At 52.8% G+C, this 25,328-nt stretch overlaps 11 protein-coding genes across 11 annotated transcripts; 5 read left to right on the top strand and 6 right to left on the bottom strand.

Annotated features, from left to right (window-relative positions):
- Window positions 1-33: 33 nt before the first annotated feature.
- M409DRAFT_51207 (uncharacterized protein) lies at window positions 34-2,269 on the bottom strand (the record flags this gene model as incomplete). The annotated part of the gene is made up of 4 exons (XM_033811743.1): window positions 34-913; window positions 965-1,375; window positions 1,427-2,061; window positions 2,213-2,269. The coding sequence occupies 4 exons, from the start codon at window positions 2,267-2,269 to the stop codon at window positions 34-36; spliced, it is 1,983 nt and encodes a 660-aa protein (XP_033671860.1).
- Window positions 2,270-2,871: 602 nt separating this feature from the next.
- Window positions 2,872-4,060, top strand: M409DRAFT_18940 (uncharacterized protein; the record flags this gene model as incomplete). The annotated part of the gene is made up of 3 exons (XM_033804713.1): window positions 2,872-2,886; window positions 2,961-3,816; window positions 3,873-4,060. The coding sequence occupies 3 exons, from the start codon at window positions 2,872-2,874 to the stop codon at window positions 4,058-4,060; spliced, it is 1,059 nt and encodes a 352-aa protein (XP_033671859.1).
- Window positions 4,061-5,283: 1,223 nt separating this feature from the next.
- Window positions 5,284-5,871, top strand: M409DRAFT_63973 (uncharacterized protein; the record flags this gene model as incomplete). Its single annotated transcript, XM_033815858.1, has 1 exon — window positions 5,284-5,871. One exon carries the CDS (start codon window positions 5,284-5,286, stop codon window positions 5,869-5,871), a length of 588 nt encoding a protein of 195 aa, XP_033671858.1.
- A 104-nt stretch (window positions 5,872-5,975) lies between these two features.
- M409DRAFT_18938 (uncharacterized protein) lies at window positions 5,976-7,916 on the bottom strand (the record flags this gene model as incomplete). The annotated part of the gene is made up of 1 exon (XM_033804712.1): window positions 5,976-7,916. One exon carries the CDS (start codon window positions 7,914-7,916, stop codon window positions 5,976-5,978), a length of 1,941 nt encoding a protein of 646 aa, XP_033671857.1.
- A 581-nt stretch (window positions 7,917-8,497) lies between these two features.
- Window positions 8,498-9,976, bottom strand: M409DRAFT_18937 (uncharacterized protein; the record flags this gene model as incomplete). Its single annotated transcript, XM_033804711.1, has 1 exon — window positions 8,498-9,976. One exon carries the CDS (start codon window positions 9,974-9,976, stop codon window positions 8,498-8,500), a length of 1,479 nt encoding a protein of 492 aa, XP_033671856.1.
- A 477-nt stretch (window positions 9,977-10,453) lies between these two features.
- On the bottom strand, window positions 10,454-12,205 carry M409DRAFT_63972 (uncharacterized protein; the record flags this gene model as incomplete). Its single annotated transcript, XM_033815857.1, has 2 exons — window positions 10,454-11,622; window positions 11,671-12,205. The coding sequence occupies 2 exons, from the start codon at window positions 12,203-12,205 to the stop codon at window positions 10,454-10,456; spliced, it is 1,704 nt and encodes a 567-aa protein (XP_033671855.1).
- Window positions 12,206-12,527: 322 nt separating this feature from the next.
- On the top strand, window positions 12,528-13,540 carry M409DRAFT_63971 (uncharacterized protein; the record flags this gene model as incomplete). The annotated part of the gene is made up of 2 exons (XM_033815856.1): window positions 12,528-12,862; window positions 12,913-13,540. The coding sequence occupies 2 exons, from the start codon at window positions 12,528-12,530 to the stop codon at window positions 13,538-13,540; spliced, it is 963 nt and encodes a 320-aa protein (XP_033671854.1).
- A 1,523-nt stretch (window positions 13,541-15,063) lies between these two features.
- On the top strand, window positions 15,064-17,079 carry M409DRAFT_18934 (uncharacterized protein; the record flags this gene model as incomplete). The annotated part of the gene is made up of 6 exons (XM_033804710.1): window positions 15,064-15,260; window positions 15,318-15,705; window positions 15,753-15,874; window positions 15,926-16,329; window positions 16,383-16,593; window positions 16,647-17,079. 6 exons carry the CDS (start codon window positions 15,064-15,066, stop codon window positions 17,077-17,079), a joined length of 1,755 nt encoding a protein of 584 aa, XP_033671853.1.
- Window positions 17,080-19,646: 2,567 nt separating this feature from the next.
- M409DRAFT_51202 (uncharacterized protein) lies at window positions 19,647-20,398 on the top strand (the record flags this gene model as incomplete). The annotated part of the gene is made up of 2 exons (XM_033811742.1): window positions 19,647-19,664; window positions 19,718-20,398. 2 exons carry the CDS (start codon window positions 19,647-19,649, stop codon window positions 20,396-20,398), a joined length of 699 nt encoding a protein of 232 aa, XP_033671852.1.
- Window positions 20,399-20,732: 334 nt separating this feature from the next.
- On the bottom strand, window positions 20,733-21,781 carry M409DRAFT_18932 (uncharacterized protein; the record flags this gene model as incomplete). The annotated part of the gene is made up of 2 exons (XM_033804709.1): window positions 20,733-20,798; window positions 21,092-21,781. 2 exons carry the CDS (start codon window positions 21,779-21,781, stop codon window positions 20,733-20,735), a joined length of 756 nt encoding a protein of 251 aa, XP_033671851.1.
- A 1,313-nt stretch (window positions 21,782-23,094) lies between these two features.
- M409DRAFT_51201 (uncharacterized protein) lies at window positions 23,095-24,522 on the bottom strand (the record flags this gene model as incomplete). The annotated part of the gene is made up of 1 exon (XM_033811741.1): window positions 23,095-24,522. One exon carries the CDS (start codon window positions 24,520-24,522, stop codon window positions 23,095-23,097), a length of 1,428 nt encoding a protein of 475 aa, XP_033671850.1.
- Between the last annotated feature and the right edge of the window lie 806 nt (window positions 24,523-25,328).

Genomic DNA, 25,328 nt, shown 5'->3' with positions numbered 1-25,328 from the left:
CTTCAATCACTTAACACTTCTTATTCATTCGCCCTATGCAATCTCCACCGGCTCAACACTCCACCCCCACTCCCTCACCAACTCCGCGCACCGCCCCTCGGTCGAACACCCCGTATCCTTCTCAATCGCCCTCAACAACTCCAGCACCACCTTCCTCTCCTCGTTCTCCTCCAAACACGCCCCCGCAATCGACAGCGGCAATAACATCTCCACGCGAATCGCCGGCTGCGGCCGCCCCAGTGCGATCCCGATTATTTCGTGCGCGTGCCGGATCGCCTCGTTGGACACTTCGCGGTATTGCTTCAGGCGGTTGCCGTAGATGCTGTGGGAGGTGGTGATGGGGCGGTGCAGGAGCAGGAGGATGCGCGCGAAGTGGTAGAGCTGGAGGGCCGCGGCGCAGACGTCGATGCTGAAGAAGGATTCGGTGAGTTGGGTGCTGGCTTCGCGGTTGAGAGGGTGGCGGATTTGCGCGCAGGGCTGGTAGGTCGCGGGCAGGTTGCCGTACCAGTGGTCCAGCTGGCGGGTGAGTTGGTCCCATTGGGATTGGCGCGGAGAAGGGTTGTCGTCGTCTTCGCTGGCGAGGTAGTTCATCACGCGCAGGACGAGCCAGAGGAGGGTGTGGGCGACGAGTTCGGCGAGGATGCGGCAGTGCGTAGGGTCGTTGCGGACGTAGTCGGTGGATTTGTAGAGGGAGCCGTCGGGGTGGATTTCGAGGCCGCAGCTGCTCCAGAGGGAGATGTCTTCGGTGTCGAGGAGGGTCTTTTGGTGGTTGATGTAGGCTGCTTGGTAGTCTGCTCTCGCGAAGTTCCAGAATGAGGCGAGGCGGCCGACGGTGAGGGAGGGTGTCATTTGGTTGTCCATTTGCTGGGAGGGACTTAAAGCGGTAAGGAGGCCTTTTAGTCCGATGAGATGTCTGTCATGGTCAGTATAATATACTTTTTCATAATACAGAACGCAGACTTACTGTAGCCATCCAGTGTCGGTGTTGTCCAACGACTCATATAGCGAGAAGATCGAGACTGCAACGAGCAGGTCGTCAGAGTTGGCAAGTGACAACGCAGCATGAGTATTCGGTGATGGCGGATCGCTAGTATTCAGTCCACCTGAAACTGCCTGTAGGTACTGCCGTGAGAACGCGATGGCTTTGTCGTAGTAATTCGCAGCTTTGTAGAACCAGTCGACATCCGCTGACTCGTCAAGCACCTCCATGGCAGAAGGTTTCTGGGTCTGTAGGTTAGAGAATGGCTTCTGTCCTTTCACTCGACCAAGTTGCTTGGCTGCCACGGCGGCAATGGCGTTTCTCAGTAAGGCATCTCGCAAGGCTTTGAGTGGGACCAGATGTGTGAAGTGCTTTTCTCGGTCATACAAGTCCATCCTTGTATCGCTCTTAGCATAACATGAGAACTTGGGAGCGTAGATAACTTACCAAGGACCCACGGATTCTGTGAAATGTCGAATGAGATATGCCATCTCATGATCCCTCTCATGTGTGATCTTCGCACTCGTGTTGAGTTGCGACTCCGGAGCCCACCAATTACTGTCGCTTCCTGAGAAGATACCGGTGGATCCTAATCCAGTAGACAGCGGCGTCGCAGATGCTGAGTTACCGCCTACTAGCATATCTGCTTGATCGACCTCATCAATAATCTCAGGAATGTTTGGGATGAAGCCACAAGTGTTGCCAGCTGCAGAGTAGTATACATTTGGCTGTAGGTCAAAATACTCTGGGTCGAAGGCCTCATTCTTCCAAAGTTCATCGAGCATAGGATCCGTGTCGGTGAGTGGGAGCTGCGTGATACCCTCTGCACGTAGCATTGCTTCGGTCAAGGGGTCCATCGAGACCGAAGGCATTGTCGAAGGAACAGCATTGTGAAGGCCGCTTCGTGCATCGGGTCCCAGGATGGATTGACCGTCAATGTCATTGTTAGGAGGCTGAGATATTGACGGCTGTGGTAGTGCAAAGACTCCGGGCTCCAATGTGTTCTGAGGCACGCTTGGAGGCGAGGCATTGCTGGGTTGTAGTGGAGCGCCTGCTGTAGTACTAGAGCTAGAGCCACGGATCTATAGCCGATCAGCATCAATGCAAGAACTTTATAGAAGGCTGGCAAGGGGAGGATTATATCATACAGCAAAAGTGGCTTGCTCACTACTTTCCGGACGATCACCCGTGCTCTGATACTTCTTCCGAAGCGTTACACCCTCATCGACAAACTTTCGTTTCTTGTCGTAGCCTGGGCATGGCTTGCCCAGTTTCTCGCAGCGGAGGCATGTTGGCTGGCGTTTGTCACACTTTAAAGCGTAAATGTCAGCCCATCGTGTGGTACAGCCCTGAAAAGCATAGAATATATGGCTCACCTTCACACGCCGCTCTCTGCACCTATCGCAGGCCCTCTCCGACGTTTCTTGAGCCATTCAGGGTAGGAGAGGCCGAAGCACGCCAGGCGAGAGGGAGCGCGGCGGGCATGCAACAAATACGGACCCAGGCAGGTGAGTGAGGTGGGTAAAGTCCGCTGGATTATTCCAAATCAGTCGCCGGGGGCCTGGCAGGTTGCAATGGGTGAGCATGGGGGAGTACAAGAGATCTCGAAACCGGCGTCGAGTGAGGTGAGGCGTGATTACTCCTCTACGGGGGGCTAGATCAACACAAGAGCCCCGCAGCGCCCGCCCCGCAGCATGATTTCCAAGCGCCTTCGACTCTGCTTCGACGTTGGCTCGGCGGCGCTGCGGTTTCGGACTACGACCGCCTGGCCTGATCTTCTATTACATACCGACCCTAACACCCATCGTCTGGGATCAGACGTCTCGTGTTGTGACGACACTCTGCTTCTTTCCATTCACTCACATGCAGAGTCGCATGCACCCGGCTCCATAATGAAGATCAAGCGAGTACGTCAGCACGCCGCCGATGACTGTCGCAATGTACGGCTTCAAGATTGTGCAGAAACTGATCATAAAACTAGCTCTTTATATACCCGGTCAAATCGCTTCGCCCGGTCGAAGTCAACGCCGCAGAGATAACAAACGAAGGGCTACGTTTCGACCGCCAGTATGTCCTCGTCAAGTTACCGACAGCCGAGACTCAAGGGCTGGCCGAACACATCACCATCAAGAACCATTTCGAACTTGGACTATTCCATACGATGATCGATAAGGGATGGTCGAAGTTGACGATAACGCATGTGCATTCCGAGGAGAACAGCGCCATCACTCTACCTCTCAGCCCTTCACCGATGAGCCTCGTCAACAACGACGTCTTCCAAGTCAGCATTTTCGGCACTATGGCAGATGGCATCGACATGGGACCCGAGTCCGCGAAATTCTTCTCTTTTCACTTGAAGAAAGAAGTCCGCCTACTTTACATCGGCGGAACCGGCCAGCGAGAGATCCCTGGAGCCATGTTCATGCCCAAGCAGAAGTATCGAGCTTTGTCTATGCGAGTGAATGATAAGTTACAGCCCCAGCGCATTCGATTTGCGGATGCTGCACCATTGCTGGTGACTTCGAGTGCGTCAGAGGAAGATGCACGCCGACGACTGCCACCATCTGCCCGCGGGGAAGACGTCATCGTGAGATTCAGGCCGAACATCCATGTCGACGTTGGAGATGAACAGGAGCCTTATGAGGAGGATAGCTGGACCATGCTCACAGTTCGGTCAAAGTCTGACCCAACTCAAGAGGTCTCGATTCGATGTCTCTTCAGGACCGTGCGATGTCTAAGCCTGAACGCCGACCTTGCGAAAGGCACCATGATCAATACCAACCGACAGCTTTACGGGCTTCTCGCCAAAGACCGAAGAGTGAATGAGCTGTTCCCTCGTAAGATTCTTGACGCAGTGAAACGACTATACCGCTTGCTGACCATGCATATACAGATAAACCCGTCTTCGGCCAATACGCGTGCGCTGGACCGGCTGGAGCGGTCTTGCGTGTTGGTGACGAAGTCGAAGTCACAGAACGTATCACTCGACCTGGGACACCGAGCGAGAGTTCCATGTCTCCAGCTATAACTCCCATCGTCACGGAAGACATACGAAGTTCGGCAGGACCTATGACAGCGTGAGAGCATATCAGCAGCTTCACCCTGATAATCATCTTTGTCGTACAGCTGCGCCCTTGCACATAATACGCGGCAAGCATCACGTACGATGGATTTCGAGCCTTCAACGCAGCCAAGCAATCTGCTATGTCCATAACTCGGTCTGAAGCGACGGATCTCCGAACACCCGGGCCGAACGTACCAGGTTTTCGCCAAGAAACCACTTCCACCGTGATGTGGTCGCCGCAAACGTCACTGGACATACGACTTGTCTCATCATCCTGGAACACAGACCGCCTTGGCGAAAGCCTTCGCTGACGAAAACCAGCGAACTTCTGTCCTGGGCGCTGCTGCAGTCGACCGTAGCTCGCTATAATTTAACCGAAAGCGGTATAAGACAGCGAGCTCACCGTCCGGAAACATACCAAGGCAATCTTTGCGATGTCGGCTTCGAAATCGTATGAGAATGTCCTCAGAGGCTCGAAGTAGGGCGTCAAAGTCTTGTTGTGACGCTATGTCGACATGCGCTGTCGTTATGGCCTCTTCGGGGACATGGCAGCGCGAACGCGAGCGGCAGTGTTCGGGTCGTTGAGAACTTCGATGACTGACCACTGGTTCTTACAACATGTCAAGGCTGATAAGCCTCAATCTCTGGAGACTCCCAAGCATGGCCCGGAAAGGAACCACAGATGATCGTGGAGATAAGTTGCCGGCGCGAAAACGGCGAGGGCGCTGGAGCACCGTGAGCTTCCATGGCGAAACAATGTTGGACAGAAGGACAGGACCATATTGTCGCATTTACAAAAGAGGGCGGACTGTTCAGATGCTCAAACACAGCCTTGTTTTAGTCGGTGTCTGAATTGGTAGAGTGGCGTGGCTGAGTTGTCCGCATTCAGTGAGTCAGCCGGCTTTGACAAATGCAATGAAAGAATTGCAGTGATGTATATAGACTCGACTGTGGCAAGATCTCTAGAAACTATCCATCTCAATATACAAATCGATCAAATATGGCCAAAACCAAAACGAATCGGAGAAGTAACCCAGACGACGACTGGGACGAAATTCAGCCTGAGGCCGAAATTGTGGCCAGTGCTTCGTCTCCAACCTCGACCTCACTTCTCGCGGGTCGATGTTCCTCAATCTCAAAACCACCCACGAAATCCAAGGTCAAACATCGAAAGCCTTCTCTGAACGCCCAGCGTATCGCCGCGACCCTCGAACCCGAACATGCCGCAATAACCCAACCAATGCCCCCCACAAAACCCCTCCCGCTCCTAATCTGCAGCATCGGCAACCCAGGCACACAATACGCCAACACCCTCCACAGCGCCGGCCACACTGTCCTAAACCGCCTCGCCTCACACCTCAACTATCCTACCTTTCGAAAAGAGAAAACCTGGGGAAATGGGCTCCTAAGTAAGGGCGATGGCAGTCCCCACGACTGGACCCTCTGGCAAAGCACATCCTACATGAACGAGTCCGGCAAGGGCGTTCGGGCCGCGTACAATACCTGGAGTAAAAGTTTGCCTATTGGCGAGGAAGGGAGGTTGGTTATCGTGCACGATGAGTTGGAGAAGGCGCTCGGGAGTTTGAGTGTTAAGACGAAGCAAGGGTTGAGTGCGAGGGGGCATAATGGGTTGAAGAGTATTCTTGCGCATTGCGGGTGTGGGATTGAGTTTGTGAGGGTGGGAGTTGGGATTGGGAGGCCGGTTAGTCGGGATAGTGAGGATGTCGCCCGGTATGTGCTGAAGAAGATGAGCGAGGGGGAGAAGGGGGCTGTGGAGGGGTGTGTGGGGGAGTTGGTGGAGAAGCTGAGGGGGTTGGAGAAGGGTTGAAAAGATATGGTATGCCTGGACTATGGGAAAGAGACTGATGTGGCATCGCGGCTTTGAGTGCTTTGCTCTTCGGTTACCGGCTGGCTGGCTGTGCCGGGAAGCATTCACGAGTCAAGGTCCAAGTCTGCTGCGACTTGTGGCCCATATTCCGCCAACGCAAGATCATCCATTGGATCGAACGAAGGAGGTTCTGATTCCACCACGCCCGCCAGCCACTCCTCTACTCTCTGGCTGCACACGTCCGTGGCTCTTACACTGAAATCCATCTGTGGCCCCCGGAGGTCGATGGCGTCCAATTTCGGTACGTTGACTTCGTCCCCGTGGTGTCGTCGGCCATGGCGCCTTAGATCTTTAGGCCATTGGAATCCTTTACCGCATTTCAGGCATATGTGTGGCCTGTGATCCGAGTGAACCTTTTCATGCTTTCGGAGGTCGCAATCCCGATCGAAGACCATTGAGCAGTCTTGTGCTGCACATGAGTAACCGCCGATAATCTTGCTTTGGCGCTTTCTCTTCTTGCTTCTTCCACCAAGGTCACCGTACTCCGAGCTCACCCAGGAAGTCGCGCTCCCCGCGGACGAATGCGCGGAGCGGCCTGTACTACCTGCGGAGGAGAAGTGACCATGAGCTGAACCGGCCGCTGAGCTCGAATTAATACTGAAGGCTACGTGCAGACGGTATTGCGGCCCATCCACGAAGCGAAGATAGTCGCAGGTCACAGTGGGCCAGCCAGATATTGGCGTCTCAATTGCAACATAAGATCTCATAGCGTCAAACACGCTGTCGAAAATGAGGAACAAGTCTCCCTGAGCACTGACCTGCACGTCCTGCGGAAGTGGGAGCTTGGCCTCTGTCAATTTTGCCATAATCTCAATCTTCCGGCGCGCTAGATTGGCTCCCAAGTTCCTGACTACCACGAGTCTGGGGTTGATAGTCCCTCCTGACCAGGCGTCGTCTGCCGACAGAGTCCGGATCTTCACACTGGAGTCGAATAAGGTCAGAACGGCACACTTGGCGATCAGGACTCTCTGAAACTCCGAACCAGGGCGACCATCATAATAATTCGTTCGGCTGAGTCCCAGTAAATGACACATCGAGTGGACGTGCTTTCGATCAGCTCGCGACAGCCAGTTGGTCATCATCGTCATATGCTCATCGTTGCGCAGCAGCTGTTGGATCTCTGTTCGCAGCTCACAAGTTACCCACGTCTCCCCCAAATCACAGTCCTCCCAGGAACGCTCGCTTCCTTCCCCTTCCTTGCTTTCGATCCCGAGTGAACCCATCAACGACTTTTGTTTCTTCGTGCGGTCGGGCCGCTTGCAGCTTTCTCGAGCCGTCTTCTGGGTGCTGTGGTTCGCCGGCGGTTGTAAGGGGTGCAACGGTCCCGTGAACAGTGAAGGCTTAGGACGGGGTGTCATCCTCAACGTGATTGGGGTTTCCGATCGCTGATTGTGCCCAAAGAGCCCAATCACCTGGCCTTGATTGTGCGCAATGCCTTGAGTTGTTGAAGGATCAGGCTCGTTGAAAGCCATTTCGGTAAGTCCGACGTCGTTTGACGACACCGCCACATCTTCGTCTTGAGCCGGAACTGCATCGATCATGGACGGGCCTGCACTTGGGTCATCATCCAATGTGAACATGAAGTTGTGTGTATCAGTGGTGGAGAACGCTTCGCTAGGATCAAACAGCCCGGAGAGACAGGCATCGTCGTCATCCTGAGCGCAGAGATCCGGGGTGTTGAAGTCATCTATCTGCGCAAGGTCATTCATGTGCGTCTGGTTCATCCCACTCGCCTGCAGAAGGCCGTGTGTCTGCTCGAACAAGCTTCTCCCCTGCAGGAAGCTGTGCGTCTCCTGGAAGCCGTTCCCCTGCGGGAACTCGATCTGTCTGAAGCCATTCGTCTGCGTCAAGTCGTTCGTCTGGCGGAAGTCGTTCGTCTGCAGGAAATCATCGAGCTGATTGGAGCCGTTGGCTTGTGGGAAGCCGCCAGCCTGCAGTAAGTCGTTCATTTGCAGGGCGTCGTCGATCCGAGTAACGTTGTCCATGATCGCTGCACTGAATCCAGTAACGTCAGGAACAGAGACGAAATGCCAGAACAGCCCCCAGTCGATGCATTCAAGTATTGCCACTACTGCCGCCGGGTAACTGTTCCAGTACAACGAGCGTCTAAAAGTGCCTGACAGTGAGGCTACGGATGCCGCCTGTCAGCTGCTTTGGGCAAGCGGCCGGCGCTGGGCTAAGAAGTCACATGCTCTCACGCTTGTGCTGTGCATCCTTCCCGCTCAGCTGTTGATTGGATGGTGTACCGCGTCGTGCATAGTGGCTCTGTGTAGAGGCGGCTGCGGGGGACGGGAGGAGCTTTTCTAGGCCATGCTGCGATTGTATAGGAAGGCATTGTGTACGTTATAAGTCAGGTGGACGTTCGACTTCATTAGTTTGCTGTCAGGGATAAAGTGTACGAGCAAGGGAAGGCCGCTGATGGGGACTAGGTCTTCTACCTTTATACCGGAAAAGGGGTGAAGAGGATGTTGATTCTTGGAAGAGGCATACTCGACTACGAAAACGCCATGACAGGCCGATTACTGACAGTGGGCTTGCACGAGGACATCAAGCGTGCTCACACTGGTCATGCCACAGAGGTCGCTGTTACCTGATCCTCTTGATGGCCTTGATGATGCCTCCTTTCATGCCGCTTCAGATCCTTTGGCCACAAGAACCCTTTCCCACATGCTAAACAGGCGTGCGGCCTCTCGTCGGTGTGGATCTTGGCGTGCTTCTTGCGATCGCACTCCCGATCGAACATCATGAAGCAGCCGTCCGCCAGACACGGATAGCCTCCGATGGTTTTGCCCTGGCGTTTCCGTTTCTTCATGCTGCTGGCTGCCGTCCCGTAGTCTTCATCTACCCAGGAGAAGGCACTGTCAGCGGACGACTCGCTCGCACTCGCGCTGGTTTCTGAGTCGTGGTGGTCGCTGGTATCGAAGCTGGGTCTTGACCTCATCACAGCCTCGTTGACACCAACATCACCATCCCTTGATGAGGAAACGGTCCCGATCGGTTCGCTTATCGTCGACTGCGACTCCCAGTATCTGCAAGTGAGCGCTTCTCCATGATACGTAAAGCGACCTTGTTGGATTGCGTCCAACACCACCATTGCTTTCGACAGCGTATCGAACAGCAAGAACATGGTATGCTCCCATTTGAACTCTGTGAAGATCGGAAGCGGCAGACCAGCTTGCTGCAAAGCCTCCGTGACATCCCGACCGCTACTGCTCGACAGCCTCGTCCTCGAACTGCTACTGTTCTCCACAACGACGAAAAACGGATCCACGAACCCCGTCGTCCAGCCCGATCTGCGAGGGTTCCAGAGTTTGACGTCTGTATTCACGGTCGTGCGGAGGTCACATTTCGCAATCAGCATTCGCTTGGGCCCTTTGTGCTTGAGGCTGTTGCTGTCGGGAATGCTGACGTGGCTGAGGTTCATCAGGTAGCACATGGAATGGACTTTTTTCCTCTCGTGCGAGGAGAGGGCGTGCGTCAGTGTGGTCAGAGGTTTCGTCTGTAGACGGAATTGCATCAGGAGCTTCTGTATGTGGAGGGACCATTCGTCTCCCTCATCTTTCTCATTCCATGAGGAGTCGCTGTCTTGCAACGTCTCCTTCCTCCATATCCTTGCGGATAGGCGGTGATAATCAGACCGAAATGGGAAGAACCCGTCACCTGGTGGTTGATACGTCGAGCTCAGCAGAGCGTTTCCTGCTGGAGCGTTGCAGTCGGTCGTCGTGGCAGAGATTCCGGGCATGATAAAAGCGTCAAGCCTAGTCTTTTGGTGGTTGTTGCCACGGAGTCCTCTGAAGTCTCGAGGCGTATCTTCGAAGTCTGCGTCTGCCCACGTGGCATTGTATTTGGCTGTGGCCGTTTCGGTCGCGTACGATTGAGCGAGGAAATCGTTGGGCGAGCCCAGAAGAGTGAAGTCTTGTTCTTGGCTGAAGTCTTGTGACAGAGTGAAATCCTGTGGTAGACTGAAATCTTGTGGCAGATTGGTGTCGACGAATTGTTTGAAGTCGAACACGTCGGACCAGTCGGGGTGGCTTTCTTCTGCCATGATGAAGATATGATGTCCACGTAAATGAGGGTAGAGGTAAATGGGCTTGTGGGCCGCACAGAGACGATGGTGAGGAAAGTGAGGTTTGAGGAGTTGGAAGTTGGGCACTTCAAGTTCAAGGTCGGGAAGGCTGTCGATGCCGCCTGTCAAGCCCGCTTCGGCGTGTGGCCGGCTGCGAGAGCTGAACGTTGTTCCACAGTGCCTGTATCAGCTCCACAGCCACAAAACCCTGCATTAGCGTGGAAAGCGCGCTACGGACAGTGGGCAAAGTCAACACACCCCATTGGCCTTGACGTGGATTTCGTGGGCAACACTGCACAGCCCGAAGACAAGCCTCGCTTGTGCTGTGCAACAGCCTTCACCGTATGAAGTCGTGTAACGGGTTGAGCAGTCACCTTGAATTTTTGATTGATAGACCATGAAATCGTCTTGCAACCAGCTCGCGCCGTCTTCTATGGACGACCACCTGTTGATCTATTAGGCATAAGCAATCGTGAAATCCTCCCTTATCCTTCCTCTCACGCCCAACTTCACCTCTCCGCCTGCCACAGCTGGGCCTGTCACCACGAGCTCGCCTTTTGGCTCTTGCGCTCCAACATCTGCATCATTACCGGGGCTCAGCACCTTGATCTCCACACTGCTCAGTGGAATGCCAAAGTGCGAATGTGCGGCACCTTCATCCCTCCTGTAATCGAACACATTCGTCTGCGCTACCGCACCAGCAACCTTCGCCGTGGTCAATGCGTAGATGATTCGCGCACGGGTGAAAATGCGCAGGTCTGAGAGCATGGTCGACGTGAGAGGTGGGCTACCTGCGCCCAAGCGGTCGGAAGTGAGGATGAGGCGAAGTTTGCCGGGCTCGCCGCTCGAAGATGAGGGACCGATCAATTTGAAGAGGAGCCCGTCCGTTGGCATGCGACCTGCTGACATTGTCTGGTCTTGTGTGTATTTACCGAACTTCTGAAGACCAGTGCTGATGCCACCAAGCTCTTGCTGGTGCAGCTTCGCCAGAGTCTCCGCGGATGCGATGACGACAGTTGGTGCGACACCGCGGCGAGCGAGGTTGAGATCAACGCCAGGTACGGCCACGCTGTTGATTGCAAGGCTGCAGTGAGTGAAGAGCGCGGCGAACGTCTGGCAGAGGACGTAGGAATGGGTGAAGGTGTCGGCAGGCAGGACCAAGTCTGCTGGGGTAAGGCGTTGCCTTGGCGGGATCGCAGAGATGAGTGCGGCAACGGCTGACACGATGTTTTCCTGCGTGAAGGACACAATCTCGGGTTTCGAGGTAGAGTCAGTTGGTTGCCAGACAGTAATGACATCGCCTGGTTTGTCGTCGCTCTCGTTGCTTGGCAGTTCAGCGCCTGCTTTAGACTTGTTCTCTTCAACCACATCATGCCAGACGCTGACCGAAAGACGTCCTTGCGCTGAGTCTGGAGCTCCGTTCCAGTCCATGTGTCTGCTCGTCTTCTCCACGACCCAGGCGAGGGACTTGATGTTCTTGGCATGCTGCGGTAGATCGTCAAGCGGGACTGTTCCTGCACCGCAGACAAGGCCATCTGCGCCGGTAGCGTTCAGGAGCTCATAGAGCTTTGGATGTGGCAAGTTGAATGGTAGGAGAACTGGAGTCAAGCCGTAGAAAGCACATGCTGGTCGCAGTCAGCTTTACATCCTTCCTTGCTTCTTCTATAACTCACCAAAGACGGTTGTCAAATACTCCACACTGTTAGGCAGGTAAATGGCGACCTTCTTGACGCCAGCCTGCTTGATATGTTGTCCAATAATGCCGATCTCCTTGGAAAGATCTTCAATTCCGTGTTCCACGATCTCTTCTTTTCCAAGCACCGTCATGATCAATCCCTTGGGAGTCTCCTTGCCGTCACTACCATTCTGCCCACCTCGCTGGACTTCTCTCCAAATATCCCGAATATCGCCATCTTTGCCGCTCGCCCATCTTGGAGCTCCTGCATCTTTGACATTCAAACCCGTCTTTAGGGGATATCCATGTGGTACTTCTGGACTTCGGTATACAGCTGACTCGCCCTTGTTTCTGACAGCTGAGGCTGTGCCTTGTCGGGCTAATAGTAGAGGATGGGTATCTGGCTCATCGGCGAACACGAGCGGGTATATCAAGAAGCCGGCGATCACGAGAGCAAGGATGGTAGTCGTGATTGACCAGTCGGACAGTACTGCGGCGATTTGTGCGTCGAGGCTTTGCAGCGAGGACGACATTGTCATTCACTCACTCGTCACCCCTTTTGTTGTTGATCATGCTAAGTGTGCTCTGCCAACTTCCAGAGTCGTCAGATGTCAGCGTGTGAAACAGCTCGAGTGGGGCTGGTGAAGCGAAGCAGGGCGAGCTCCATCAATGTTTAATAAAGCTTCGATTGAAACCCCTGTGTGGCAGGTAAGCCGAGCGACTTCACTTCCCGTAGCAACCATTGGTTCTCCTTCAAATACACCACATCACCGAGCATGCATTGAACGCCGACCAACACCTTCGACTAATGTACTAACACCCCAGCATAGCGACCAACTCCGAATCGACGCGACCATGTCTTCAACATCACTGGTGCGGTCCACCTCGTCGCAGTCGGTCACGCAGACTTCTGCGGGCAAGACGAGCACTTCGCCAGTTCCGACCACCAGTTCGCCAGTTCCGATTACCCTGCCTTCGCTCAATATCACGCCCAAGAAGAGTGCGAGCTCGCCTGCGACAGTTTCAACACCAATACGCGCCAACCAGAATGGCTGGATACACCCGCGCATGGACGAGATCATCCGGCGGCGAAGCGCGACCAACTTCGATGGCCGCAACATGAAGAACATTCTCCTCAGTGCGGGCTTCCTCCTCGTCACTTTCTTCGTTCCCGGTCTACTATACGACATGTAAGTATCGAGGAAGGCATAACATAGTGCAGTCCTAACATATCCGCCAGCTTACCACACCAGTGGAGTCGCTTAATCCACCCATACCCCGTGTATGTTCTTTGGATTGCTCGACTTCTCTTGCTTGTGAATATCGGCGTTGCGACTGCACCGCTGTGGCGCACACCCGACGCTTGCGAAGACATACCTCTTACGCCCTCACAACGCGAACTCATGGGTCTCCCACCGATGTCCCGTCCTGCAACACCACAAGAGAAGGAGCAGTATGTCACACCACCTCGGTTTTCTCGGTCGAATACGCCACGTTCTGCTAGCAGTAGTGTTCGTGCAGAAGTGAGCGGTTCGCCATTGAGCGGCCGCGGCACACCTCTGGACAACACTGGCTCCTTCCTGCGGACTTCGCCATTCGACAGCCAGCGGAGGACCAGTGGATCGTTGTCGCCCTTGGCAGCTGGGAGCGCACTGAAGAGTGGAGGAAGTGAGAGACGGCGGCTAAGCTACACGAGCAACAGAAGCTCGCCATTGAGCGTCAGCGAGTTTGACAGCTCAGGCAGTCTGCAGACGCCGACGAAGGGGACCAAGTCGAGCATGGGTTTAAACAACAAGTGGTTGTATGAGAAGGGGAGAGGCAGCCCAAGGGCAAGCCCAGGCACAAGCAGAAGCAGTCTGCTGTTATGATTCTGGATGACGAAAACTAGCGAGGCGCTGGTGGATTGCATAGGATACCCCTAGTCCTGCGGAACGCGGTATGTATTAGCGACCTGTTCTCGCGATTCTGACTAAATGCAGATGCCGCTTGTCTTGACTATCATGAATTATTTCCTGTGGAAATTCCCAAGTGCTATCTCTTTCCTTGCGACGCGGCGTTTCCTTGTCCGAAGCTTGCGAATCTTGTTTAGGACCAACCTCAGACCTGGCAGTTATTCGGTTCATGCAATAGCCAAAGTGCCACACGACACTCTGACTATGGTGCAAAGATGGCCTTATCTATTCCAATCTTGATTCCGAGACCGGGCATCTCGGCCTCTACGACTGTTCCATGGGCTAGCCTTAGTCTCCAACACACGTGGCAGCCTAAGGATTCGCCGGCAGCCTTCCCGCGTCGAAGTTCCAAAAGCAGAGCTCCAACGACCTGAAAGATAGTTGACGCTGATGATTCGACCGTATGAACGCCTTCATGCCAAGACACGACGAGGGCAGAGCAGTTGGACTTCTGGTGGCCACATCGTCGGAGAGATGATCTTCATGGTCGATCTACCCTCGTTGTTCTGTTCAAAAGGAAGATCCATCCCTGTTACTCCCAAGCCGTCTGAGCAGCCGGGAGTGCAATCAGTAACGCACTCGCTTGTGAAACCCCGGAGACATGGCAGTTCAATACCTTCCACTTGAACCGGAACAAGGAGGGTAAATCAAGAACAAGACATTCTTGCTCTTACCCTCACCCTCCGTGTTCCGCTCAAATGGAGCATTCATCCCCATCTCGTGCAGGCCGTCTAATCTGCCTACAACGTGAACGGAAGCGCAGTCGCTGGTGAAAAGGCGGAGAGACGGCAGCTCAACACATTTCACCTTGATCGGAACGGGCAGGGTAGTTCTCTGCAAGTGCTGTTACTGGGTGCTGCAATCTCCCGGCCGATAGTGACTAAACACGGCGACACCGACGAGGTACTGTACATGGCTAGCAGCGGCTTCCGGGATGGCTGAACACGTGATCGCTGGTGGCCTCGAAAGTGCATCCGCATCGGCCCGTTTACTGATTGTGCCTGGTCAGGCCATCTGCACCAATGAGGACGACGGCGATATCGTGGATGTGGCGAGTTCTTGAGGGATTGAAGATTACAACAACAATTCCAACGCCGCAGCAATCGGGGATGGGGCTTTATAGAGACAAGACACCGGTACGTCAACAAGCTTCTAAAAGATAACGGCTCGGCTAGGAGATAAGCTCTTGCCAGCAGGAGCTTGTGAAAGGCATAGACGATCGTCAGGCTGTCCAACCAACTACACGTACGCAAAAAGCATATCTGTCGCCCACAGCAATCACCTGCCCAATCGGGGCGGTGGCTTTCCCTCGCACATGTCGAGGATGCAGGCGGTCCCGCAGCGCACGCTCTTGTATCTACCTATCTCTCAGCAAGAACCTTTCACTTTTGCACTGTACTTCCTTGTTTCTCCCCAAAACCTTGGTTATTTAATTAACCATGAGTCTCGCACGCGAGAGTGTCGATATTGCTGAGAAGAATGGCCACGAGTTCCCTCCCAAGGAGCCCGCGCCTCTGGCCGACCATGTTCGCGGTCGGCAGTTCAGTATCGATGTAGAAGATACTGCTATCGTCGTCGCCGATCAGAACAAGTTGCACCGGAATTTGAAGGGGAGGCACATGCAGATGATTGCTATGTACGTCCTGTTGAAGCTTAGTCTTCTGTTATTGCTCTACTGATGTGTCCTCTACAGCGGTGGTGCAATCGGCGCTGGTCTCTTCGTCGGAACGGCCAGTGCCTTCCAGACTGGTGGGCCGGGAGCCGTGCTCATCGGCTTCATCATCATCGGTGGTATGATCTATCTGATGATGCAGGCGCTCGCCGAACTGGCTGTCATGTACCCGATCAATGGCGCATTCACTATGTATATCACTCGCTTCCTCGACCCGTCATGGGGCTTTGCTTGTGGATGGCAGTACGCAGTCAGTTGGTTGACCGTCTTGCCTTTCGAAATATCGGCCGCTTGTAACATCATCCATTACTGGAATGGAAGCGCGGGCATTTCAGACGCTGCGTGGATTTGTCCGCTACTCTTCGCCCTGGTGGTCATCCAGTTCTTTGGCGTCAGAGGTTATGGCGAGGTTTGTGTTGCCACATGTTTTGACTGAACCCGAGCTAATTGAGGCAGGTTGAATTCGTGCTTAGTCTGCTCAAGATCATTGCTTGTCTGGGCTTCATGATCCTTGGAATCATCATTGATTGCGGTGGCGTTCCGACTGACGATAGAGGTTACATTGGAGCGAGATACTGGTAAGGTCATATAGTCGGGATTTCCCGCACCCTACTAACATCACGTTCCAGGCACAACCCAGGCGCCTTCCTCAATGGCTTCCACGGATTCTGTACCGTCTTCGTAACAGCGTCCTTCGCCTACACGGGAACTGAACTCACTGGTCTCGCCGCAGCGGAAACTGACAACCCAAGGAAGGAGATCCCACGAGCTTCCAAACAGGTGGTGTGGCGTATTGCAATCTTCTACATCGTGAACCTGTTTCTCGTGGGCCTCATCGTCCCAGCAAACAGTCCGTTGTACGACACTGATGGTGCCGATTCGCGCCACTCACCTTTCGTCATTGCTATCCAGCTCGCTGGCATCAAAGCTCTCCCGTCGATTTTCAACGCGGTCATTCTTATCTCGGTCATGAGTGTTGCCAACTCGTGCACTTTTGGCTCGACGCGCACGATGCAGGCCTTGGCTGCGAATGGTACCGTGACCCGCAAATTCTTAGCTTTTGAGTAACGCTAATTCAGTCGACAGGCATGGGTCCCAAGCTGTTCGCGTACGTCGACAGAAAGGGTCGTCCAACCGTCGTGATCATTCTGCAACTCCTCTTCGGCTGCTTAGCCTTCATCAACTTGGCTGACAACGGTGGTGTCATTTTCACATGGCTCTTGTCCCTGTCGGGTCTGTCTGTCTTCTTCATCTACGGCAGCATCGCGGCAGCTCATATTCGTTTCCGCAAGGCTTGGTGAGCCCTAATACCGCAGTCCGTTTTGATGCACATCTGCTAACACACAACAGGGCTGCCAACGGCCACTCCGTCGACGAGCTCCCATTCAAAGCCATGTTCGGCGTCTGGGGCTCCTGGCTCTGCCTCCTCATCAACGTCATCTGTCTCATGGCCCAATTCTACGTCGCCCTCTACCCCGTCGGCGGGCCCTACCTCGACGCAGAGCTCTTCTTCCAAGCATATCTCGCGGGTCCCTTCCTCCTCGCCCTGTACATCGCATGGAAAGTTTACAGCTGGTTTGCATATCCGAGCCACCGCCCGTTCTTTATTAGGACGAAGAATATGGACATCTACACCGGCATGAGGGAGGGTCAGAGGACCATGATCAGTGGAGAGGATGTTAACGCGGATCAGAGGCGGGCGAGCATTGCTGAGTTGCAGGAGGAGAAAAGGAAGAAGGGCCCGAAGGACTGGGCCATGGCGGTTGTGAGGAGTGTCTTCTAAGCCGCACTGAACTCATGAGCATCAGGACTGTGAGCTATGTGCGGAATGACGGACTGACTCGACCAAGAGGAACTGCTCAGCAGAACCGATCGATCGCTATTAACCAAATCGACGCTATTTGCAGTGTTCTCTCCTCACCCCAGTACTCTTCCACTAATGGATATCCCATAGATCCTCACTCCGCACCCCTCGCCTGCCTCACAAACTCTTCGAACATCATCAACCTCATCCAAGACGTCTCCTCAAAAGAGGTGAGGTCAAAAGAAGCATGTCGCGGAATCTACCAAGGCTGCACTCCCCGAAACCTATTTCCCTCCCTTACAACCTCGTCTCGGGAAATGTACTCCACTTGCACCTCATCACTTTGCGTGGACGCAATTTCGTTCGTGGTGAGTGCTTGCGAGCCGATGTTGATGATCTGGCCGTTATAGGGGGAAGGTTGTTCGACTAGGAGGAGCTTTGAGAGAATGATCCCCATGATTGTGGTAGATACTAGCCTCATATTCTTTGCTTGGGGCCTTGCTGTCCTTTGAATGAACTGGGAGTGCAGTTCAGGCCAGTAGTGTTCTGCTTACTAGCCTGGCAAATGGGACATGGCAACATGGATCAGCCCGGTCGGAGGATGCTCCACAATTCGAAGGTGAGGCTTCACGCTGGACTTGTACGAGACGCTCGATGGTGTATTTGGCGCTGGAGTAGCCTTGCAGTTCGATTGTGGACGTTTCGTCCATGGTTTCGGAAACGTTTGAATAAAAAGGGCAATGAACAAGGCTGTATGGCGGTCGGCTGATGACAGCCCTGGAGGAAGGAAGGACAATTTGTCATCAGCCGCCAGTGCCGTCGACATCACGACCTCTTCGTTTCCTCCTACAAATGCATACGAGAACACCATCCATGGATCCTGAGCATTCAAATGTCATTCAGCGCCGGAAACGGGGCAGGCCGCGAGCAGACCCTCAGGACGATGACTGGTATGGCATTGATGATGCTCGGGAAAGGAAGCGCAGGCAAGACAGACTAGCGCAACGAGCAAGAAGTACTTATGGCAGCAAGATGTACTTGGCGGAAGAGGCACACTGATATGATCCAGGAGCAAGACTCAAAAACGGCAGTGAGCCAGAGTCCACGCTCAGCGATGGGCCTGGTACACTCGGCATCGAAGATCAATCTTCCAATAAAATTCCAAACTCCCCAGAAGGTGAAGCGGAACCATGGCACCGAAGCGATCTAACACCGTCAGTCACTGGAGAAATAGGAGGGATCAGGTTCAACACTCCATCTGAGCAGATCTCCCTGGAAAATTTTCTCTTATCGCTCCCAGGCCATTCGCTCTACGCAGCTCTGGTGAGCCACGGTGCCATTCTAGGCCTGACGCGTGCCGGATGCCACGGAATGGTCCAGTCCTTACGAGCAAGGCCCGGAGCTCCAGCGTCTCTCCAACCAACACCGTTACAGCTAACGACACCTCATCTTCCGTGGATTGACCGCTTCCCTTTCCCTCGCATGAGAGACAATATGATCATCCTCCGCGATGTGCTCAACCTTGACTCTTTCTGTGGCGAGCTGTTCAACGGGAATAGTTTTTATCTGGAGCGTAGTAGACCTTCCTGGGACCCGAAGTCTTGGACGATTGATTCGGGATTTTCTGGGAGATGTGGTTTTCTGCTCTATTGAAATTGGATCGTTATTCATTATTGCCAAAAGGTCTTTCGACATTTGACATACTTTTTGAAGTCGCTCTCGCCATCCCGCCATTTATATTGCATGCCAGGGAGCTCCATGTGGTCCATGTGGATGATCGGATATCGTTGCTGGAGAATAGGCCGTATAATCATTTGATGACTTCCAGCTCTTCCGACAAAGTCAAATGCGGTACTGTGACATAAGTTGCAGAGATATGAGATCGCCTAGTTCAAATAAAGATCCACTGGTTTAGGTTCGAAATGAACGAATAGAAAGCGGCTCGACACCTGCTCCAAGACATCGCTGTATTGACAAACCCTTTCTGCCGCTGTTGACTCTTGTAGTACGGACGAGATGGCAGCGAACAATGCGATTACGTAGCCTCGTAGCCTTGCGAGCGGAATGACCCCTAGACTGAAAGCTTTGCCTGTCTTGTTGGGAGATCAAAAGACGTCGCTATGGGGATAGATAGCAAAGCCCAAGCTTGCCCGCGTCTTCTTTTATATAACAGCTTCTAGATACGAACAATCATTGTTTTAATACAGCCCATTGCCCTGCTTACAAATTAGAGTTTATTAAGATATAGTATGTCAAACCTTAAATCTGCACTAGACTACATCAGGCAAGATATAGTTTAATATATAAAGTAAGGTGTACTTTAAAATATCTCAAAAGAAACCTTATTTCTCTTGTTTATATAATAGCCATTCTTCCCCCTCGACTTGTTCCATCATCTACTCTCTACAATTCGCATCTACTCTGCCGAGTCTCTCCAATATTGAAGATATATCGTTAATCGTTGAACGTATCTACCCTTGAGCCGTCACCAAGCTTCACCGTTACCAAGCTTCACAGTAACATCCTCGACAAACATCCCTACTACAATGTCTATCCAATTCAGCGTAAGCATTCTTCCACCTCTTGCCACAACACGACTTGTTAACAGATATGACAGGACAACAAAGTCTCCAACGATGCTGCGAAAGCGATCGCTAGAAAGCGACTCCGCCAGCTTGGTGTCGCCGTAGCAAACAGTCAACGTAGACACCATATGGCTCTCCTGCAGTATAAGGTGTTCCGAGCAGCAATGGCCAAGGCCGAGCAGAGCGAGAACTATGAAGACCTTCTCAAATATCTATCCATGACCGACCCAGCTCGTGGAGCCAAGGCCGCAGCTTGGATGATGAGCAAGCTGCGGAAGTCGACTGTCGAAGGCGACTCATCCCAGTCTGAACAGGATTCGCATGTCAACGACGCCTATGTTGAACTGAACACTCCAAGCGAGGCTGTTGCGCTCAATGAAATTATTACTCCCAAAGACGCAATTGTAGCCATTGAAACACCAAAGCCGAAGAAGCGTGGTCGGCCTTCGAAGGCGGACCTCGCTTTGAGGCTTGAGCAGCAGGTCGTAGCTAAGACAGCCTCGCCTGCTATCTCTGGAGTCTATAACATGACTACGCCGCCTAGAAAGCGTGGTCGCCCTTCGAAGGTCCATAAGATCGGAGGAAGCCAGTCTCAATCCCCAACCAAGCGACGTGGTCGCCCGTGGAAGGCTATCTTGTTGCAACGTAGCCAACGCTCGCAGTCGGAGGATATCGCTGGGCTAGGCCTGTGTGATGCCATAGCGAGAGAGTGAGCCAAGCCGTGGGCATGAACCAGAAAAGTAACTTATACCAATGGTCTCAACGTCGAAGACCTAACGCTGACATCTTGACAGATTGCAACTTTTTATACGCTGAGGTTGTCATCGTCTCGCCATGCTCTGATACATCGAATGCCGATGCAGATTTTGTGGAGATCGAGAAGGTTTTGATTGAGGTCTTATTGTGATTTTGAAAATGCGCTGGGCAATCAAGGAAACAAATTGGACATCAAGATAGTAGATAATCTCTTAGCTGGTTCTGGAATGAAGTCATCCTTTTGTTGCCACGACGTTATCTGTCTATCTTGATGTTTGCGTCAGATAGTAGTCATAAATCGAGACAAAGATGGTCGCTGGGCAGGTTGAACCCGGGCTCGGTCGACCACTCCCATGTCTGTAGTATGATGATCAGCGTACTGTGAAGCCAGAACAGATGACCTGAGAGGGTTGTTCGAAGGGGTGTAATGGACTATGATTGTGATCATGCAGTCTTTGTCCTATTTCAGCCCTTGGTACATGACTGGAGCACCAAGCCAAGAACGTTGATCTGCCTCGCATGGTGTTACACTCGACTTCTCCTCTGTATGGTCTGGGCTCAAATCCCATAACCTGCCAATGAACAAGTTCACTGCCAACCACAAGAGCGGACGACCCGTCATTAACAAAGATGCTCGGAGCCCAAAGTACCTTCAAGATTACGAAACCTGTATCCCAAAGTAACGTTTCGATCCACTCGCCAACACTACTCAACCTTCCTCTCTGCGTTCCCGGGCGGTTCCCGGCGCTCATAATGCTCTTAGCAAAGTAGAGCGGCTTTGTCGTCGCAATCAGTCCAATAGTCTTCATTTGCGGCGAAGAGAGGAATGGAAGACTCTGACAGAGGGAATCAGCACACTCATCCATTTCCACTCGCAGTTCTCCAAATTTGAATCCCTGGGTAATGTTATCGTTGTTGTCCGGAAGAAGGGCCAGAACCTCGAGAATGGCTCTGTCCAGTTCGAGAAGACACATCCAGTAGATTTGATGAAGCCCGGCGTCTTCAATGCTTGCGAAGTTGTAGACCGTGGGGAAGATGTCTGAGAGCTCGTTTCCAAGCCAAGTGTGAAAGATCGGATATTCCTCGAGACTCACTACGTCGACGGCGTTGCATGTGTGAAGGCCATATCCGTGCAGCTGTTCTCGTAGCTGTAAAGCATCGTCAATTATCGGCCTCGCTATAGCCAGATATGAGAAATCCGTCAACTCTGCAAGGGCCTCCAAGCATCCCGGCACCTTGAACGCAATGTCTGCAACACTTCTCGATTGCGGGTCGTTTCCCTCGTCAATGTAGAAAGATGGAAGGCCTTGTCGCTGCACAAGTGCTCGACTCAGAGCCATGGTGCGCCAAGTCTGCAAGCCCGGGATACTTTGCAGCTGCTCGTCGGCGATAGTAATTGCTTCTGGTCCTGACGACCGTAAAAGGTCCAAAAGCCCTCGTGAGTGCCATTGCCAGAGAAAGTCCTGGTGAGAATGACATTTCATTGCTTCTACAAGTGAGAGAATGTAGTTGGCGGCGAGGATATCTCCAAGGGCCCTGCCTTTCAGATGAGTGTATGTCCTCTGCCGGAGGGAACATAAGGCTTGATGATAGAGTTCATAGAAGTTTTGAAGCGCTTTTCGACTTCCAGAGTCGAGAGCAAGGTTTAGAGTCGTCAAGGCGAGACTCACCATGTCTCCATTTCCGCTGTTTGCGACGATACTCTTTCATGACGTATGATCGCACTGTCTTGCGTGCATCTCTGTCGAGCTGTCCTGACTCAGTAGTAGCTCGTACAAATGTGAGGTCAGTTCTGGATATCATCTGGGCTTTTACCCTTGCAAAAGTGATCATACGAATAGAGAATATCGTCGCTTGGAAATCAGTAGGCAGGATCTTTGTTGTTGAGAATTGAGACCTCGATTTCGCGGAAAGTCAAACGGTCGGATTGGTACTCTGTACTCAGGAGATCGCCTTCAGCTGAACAATGCCCTAATGGAGGCAAGAACCACCGCGACAGAGGGAAGAGAGTTTTGAGCTAGTCTCCGTGAACGTTAGTAACAATCACACAATCCGCAACACTTGCCGCGCTCTCGCCGAATGTGCCAAATACGAATAGGACTCCAGAGAAAAATCTTGGTTTAAGATCCCCACGTGGAATATAGTCCTTGCGAGAAGTCAACCTCGGCAGAATCTGAAGCCGAGTGACGCAGCCTTGCGGTCATTCTGATGCCAAGGAAAATGGCTTAGTCAACTCGAACGCTTCCAAGGCTCTCCATGCCCAAGTGCATACTTTTTGACATAGATTGCATTAGACTGAGTGTTAATCGAGAACAGTACATCCAAATATTAGGGCCAAAAGGGAGAGCATGCCATTACTCACAAGGCTCCTCGAAAATGTACATAGGCTCAGTCAGGTGAATTTCTTGATAGACGCAACAGAGCACGAAAGTTTATCGGTGCATCCACATTCGAATGTAGTGGATAGGACAATGCTGTTCATGCACGCTAATCAGACGCAGACAAATTCAGCGCCGCCAGTCGTTGCATTACCAACGAATGTCTGCCGCGATGGATAGGGACACAGCACTCGAGTCCCAACTTCGCCAGTTGCGTTCAGCGTCTTTGGTACTTTGCCATGCTCCACCCAACTCATCAAATCATCAAAAGCGCTTCATGGAAAAGGGCCTGGACCACATGCACAATGGCCGACACCAGGGGCTTCAAAGAAGCGGAAAAAGTCAGATGCGTCTGGGTCGATGGCCAGGACTTCCTTGTAATAGTCGATCGTTCCTGCTGGAGGGATGGTCTCGTCCGCAAGACCGTGCCAACTGATCATCTTGCCGCCAGTGGCTTTGAACTCGGATAGATTTGGGTCGGCAGAACCGAAGATGGGACCGAGTTCTCGATGAGAAGTTCTGAGATGAGCCAAGAATTGTTCGTCCGTCATGTTCGCTGTAGTATGCGCCGGGTCTTTGTTTAACAAATATTTGAAAAAGTCGTCGAGGAGCGGAGAGGCTGCCAGGCTACATCCTCGACTTTGTTGTGCACACGAGGTGGCCACGTAGTTTGCCGTTAATGAGGTATCTTTGTTCAGGCCCGGCCAGCTTATGTCTCCTGAGGGGCTTGATGGACCACGCCAGGCGGCGGCTACCACTTCTGCGCCGGCAACAGAGAGAGTGATGCTCGTACCGTTACAAGCAACTTGCTTGCCCATCACTGAGTGGGGATTGAAAGAGCAAAGATCTGGGTGCGAAATAATCCCATCACGAACACCATCCAAGCCATCACAGGCATTGACAGCTTCTTTGATATAAACATCAATCTCGCACGGCGATGGATACACGTCCATATCGTCCATGACTTGCCTCGCCCACGAAGCCGCGGGAAGGAAAGTGTCAAAGTATATCGCCGGTGCTGCCGCAAGGATGCCATCGTAATGAGTTGGGAAGCGTTGTGCAATCTCCAGCCCCTGTCTTCCACCTTGCGAGCATCCACTGAAATATGCAAAGTCTGGCGTGCGGGCAAAGAAGTCTTTGGTAGTCTTTTTCCCGATGGGCCCCATCTCGCCCAACGTCCGCAAACCGAAATCGTAAAGTAGCGGTAAATTCAGATTCCCTGGGCTGGATAGGGCCCAGTCCAGGCGCAGTGCATTCGTAAGACCTGCCGGATGTCCCGAGTCTGTCATGAGAGCAGCAAAACCTTTTGCAACTGCTTGTGTCATATACAGCGAGCCCACCCCAGCCGCAAATCCAGACCCTCCGACAGCCCAGAGTCTTCCGTTCCAAGAGCTGTTGCTTGAAGAATTGGAGAGTGGCAGCCACACTGATACGTTGATGGTGTCGTTCCAGCCGGGATGAGTGTAGGTGACTGTCACATTGCAGAAGTCGATGGTATAGCTCGCCCCATCTAGTGTGGCTGGTGGAAGAGACATCGCCGTAAATGCGAGCTCGGCATTGGCATGGATGGCCAGGTACTGGACGCCGTCGATATCTGGAGGCTCGAAGGTGGAAGGTTGGCAGTTTGAAACTGCGTCGGCGCTGACTGTCTTCAAAAGACAGAGAACTATGCCAACAAAGCTGCCGGCCAAGGATGCGAGCATGGTTCTTGGGGTCTGGGCGGCGAAGTCGAGTGTGTCGTTGCTGGACGAATGTGCTGAGGGAGAGACTACAGCGCAGAGGCTGTGAAAAGGAGAGGAAAACGAAGGGCTTTACGCGCGGTGGCCTGGGAGTTGGTATTGGACAGGAGCTGCAAAACGGGCCCCATGCCCTTGGTTTTATTCTCGTTCTATAGTCCATACAATCTTTATGACATGCGAAGATTACGAGTATAGATGGACGTCTCCCCGAATACGACCAATACGTTGGCTGGTCGCATCCAGTCGCTCGTACATACCCCTTGTCAGGTCAATCAGGCAACAAGATTGATACTTCCAGCCAAAGTATCTCCGACACCGAGCCGACAGATTTTGAACTCCACTGTGCGTTGACGCTAAAGGCTGGCATGATTGTCCTCTGCCAGATGGACTGAGCATTGAAGGTCAACCAGTTCCCGACCCGTTGGACATCCTCGTAGAATTGACCATATAGCCAGCTTCGTCCTTCAATTCGTGGAATAAGACCAGCAGGCCTGCGCCCAAAGAAGATCGTCGAACGTTTTCTCCCCGAAAACACAAGTTGGAGTGAAGATCCAATGGTATTCTCGTGAGCTCTCTGTGTGACATCAGCCCGGGGAAACCAAAAGAACATGGAGCCAGAGTGGAGCCAGACCTTGCTGCGGTCCCAGCTCTGGACAAGTGACCATACTTGGTGCAGCGACCTTTAGGAAATGAGAACGATCAAAGAACATTGAAGAAACTGTGTAGCTTGTTATTGTTTGTAGAATATCTACCGAGTCTCCCCTTTCTCG

The sequence above is a fragment of the Zasmidium cellare genome (assembly GCF_010093935.1).
Source record: "Zasmidium cellare ATCC 36951 unplaced genomic scaffold M409scaffold_6, whole genome shotgun sequence".
In the NCBI taxonomy this organism is placed as follows: Eukaryota; Fungi; Ascomycota; class Dothideomycetes; order Mycosphaerellales; family Mycosphaerellaceae; genus Zasmidium; species Zasmidium cellare.
The sequence above is the reverse complement of the archived record's forward strand: the minus strand, read 5'-3'. Positions and strand labels throughout refer to the sequence as shown.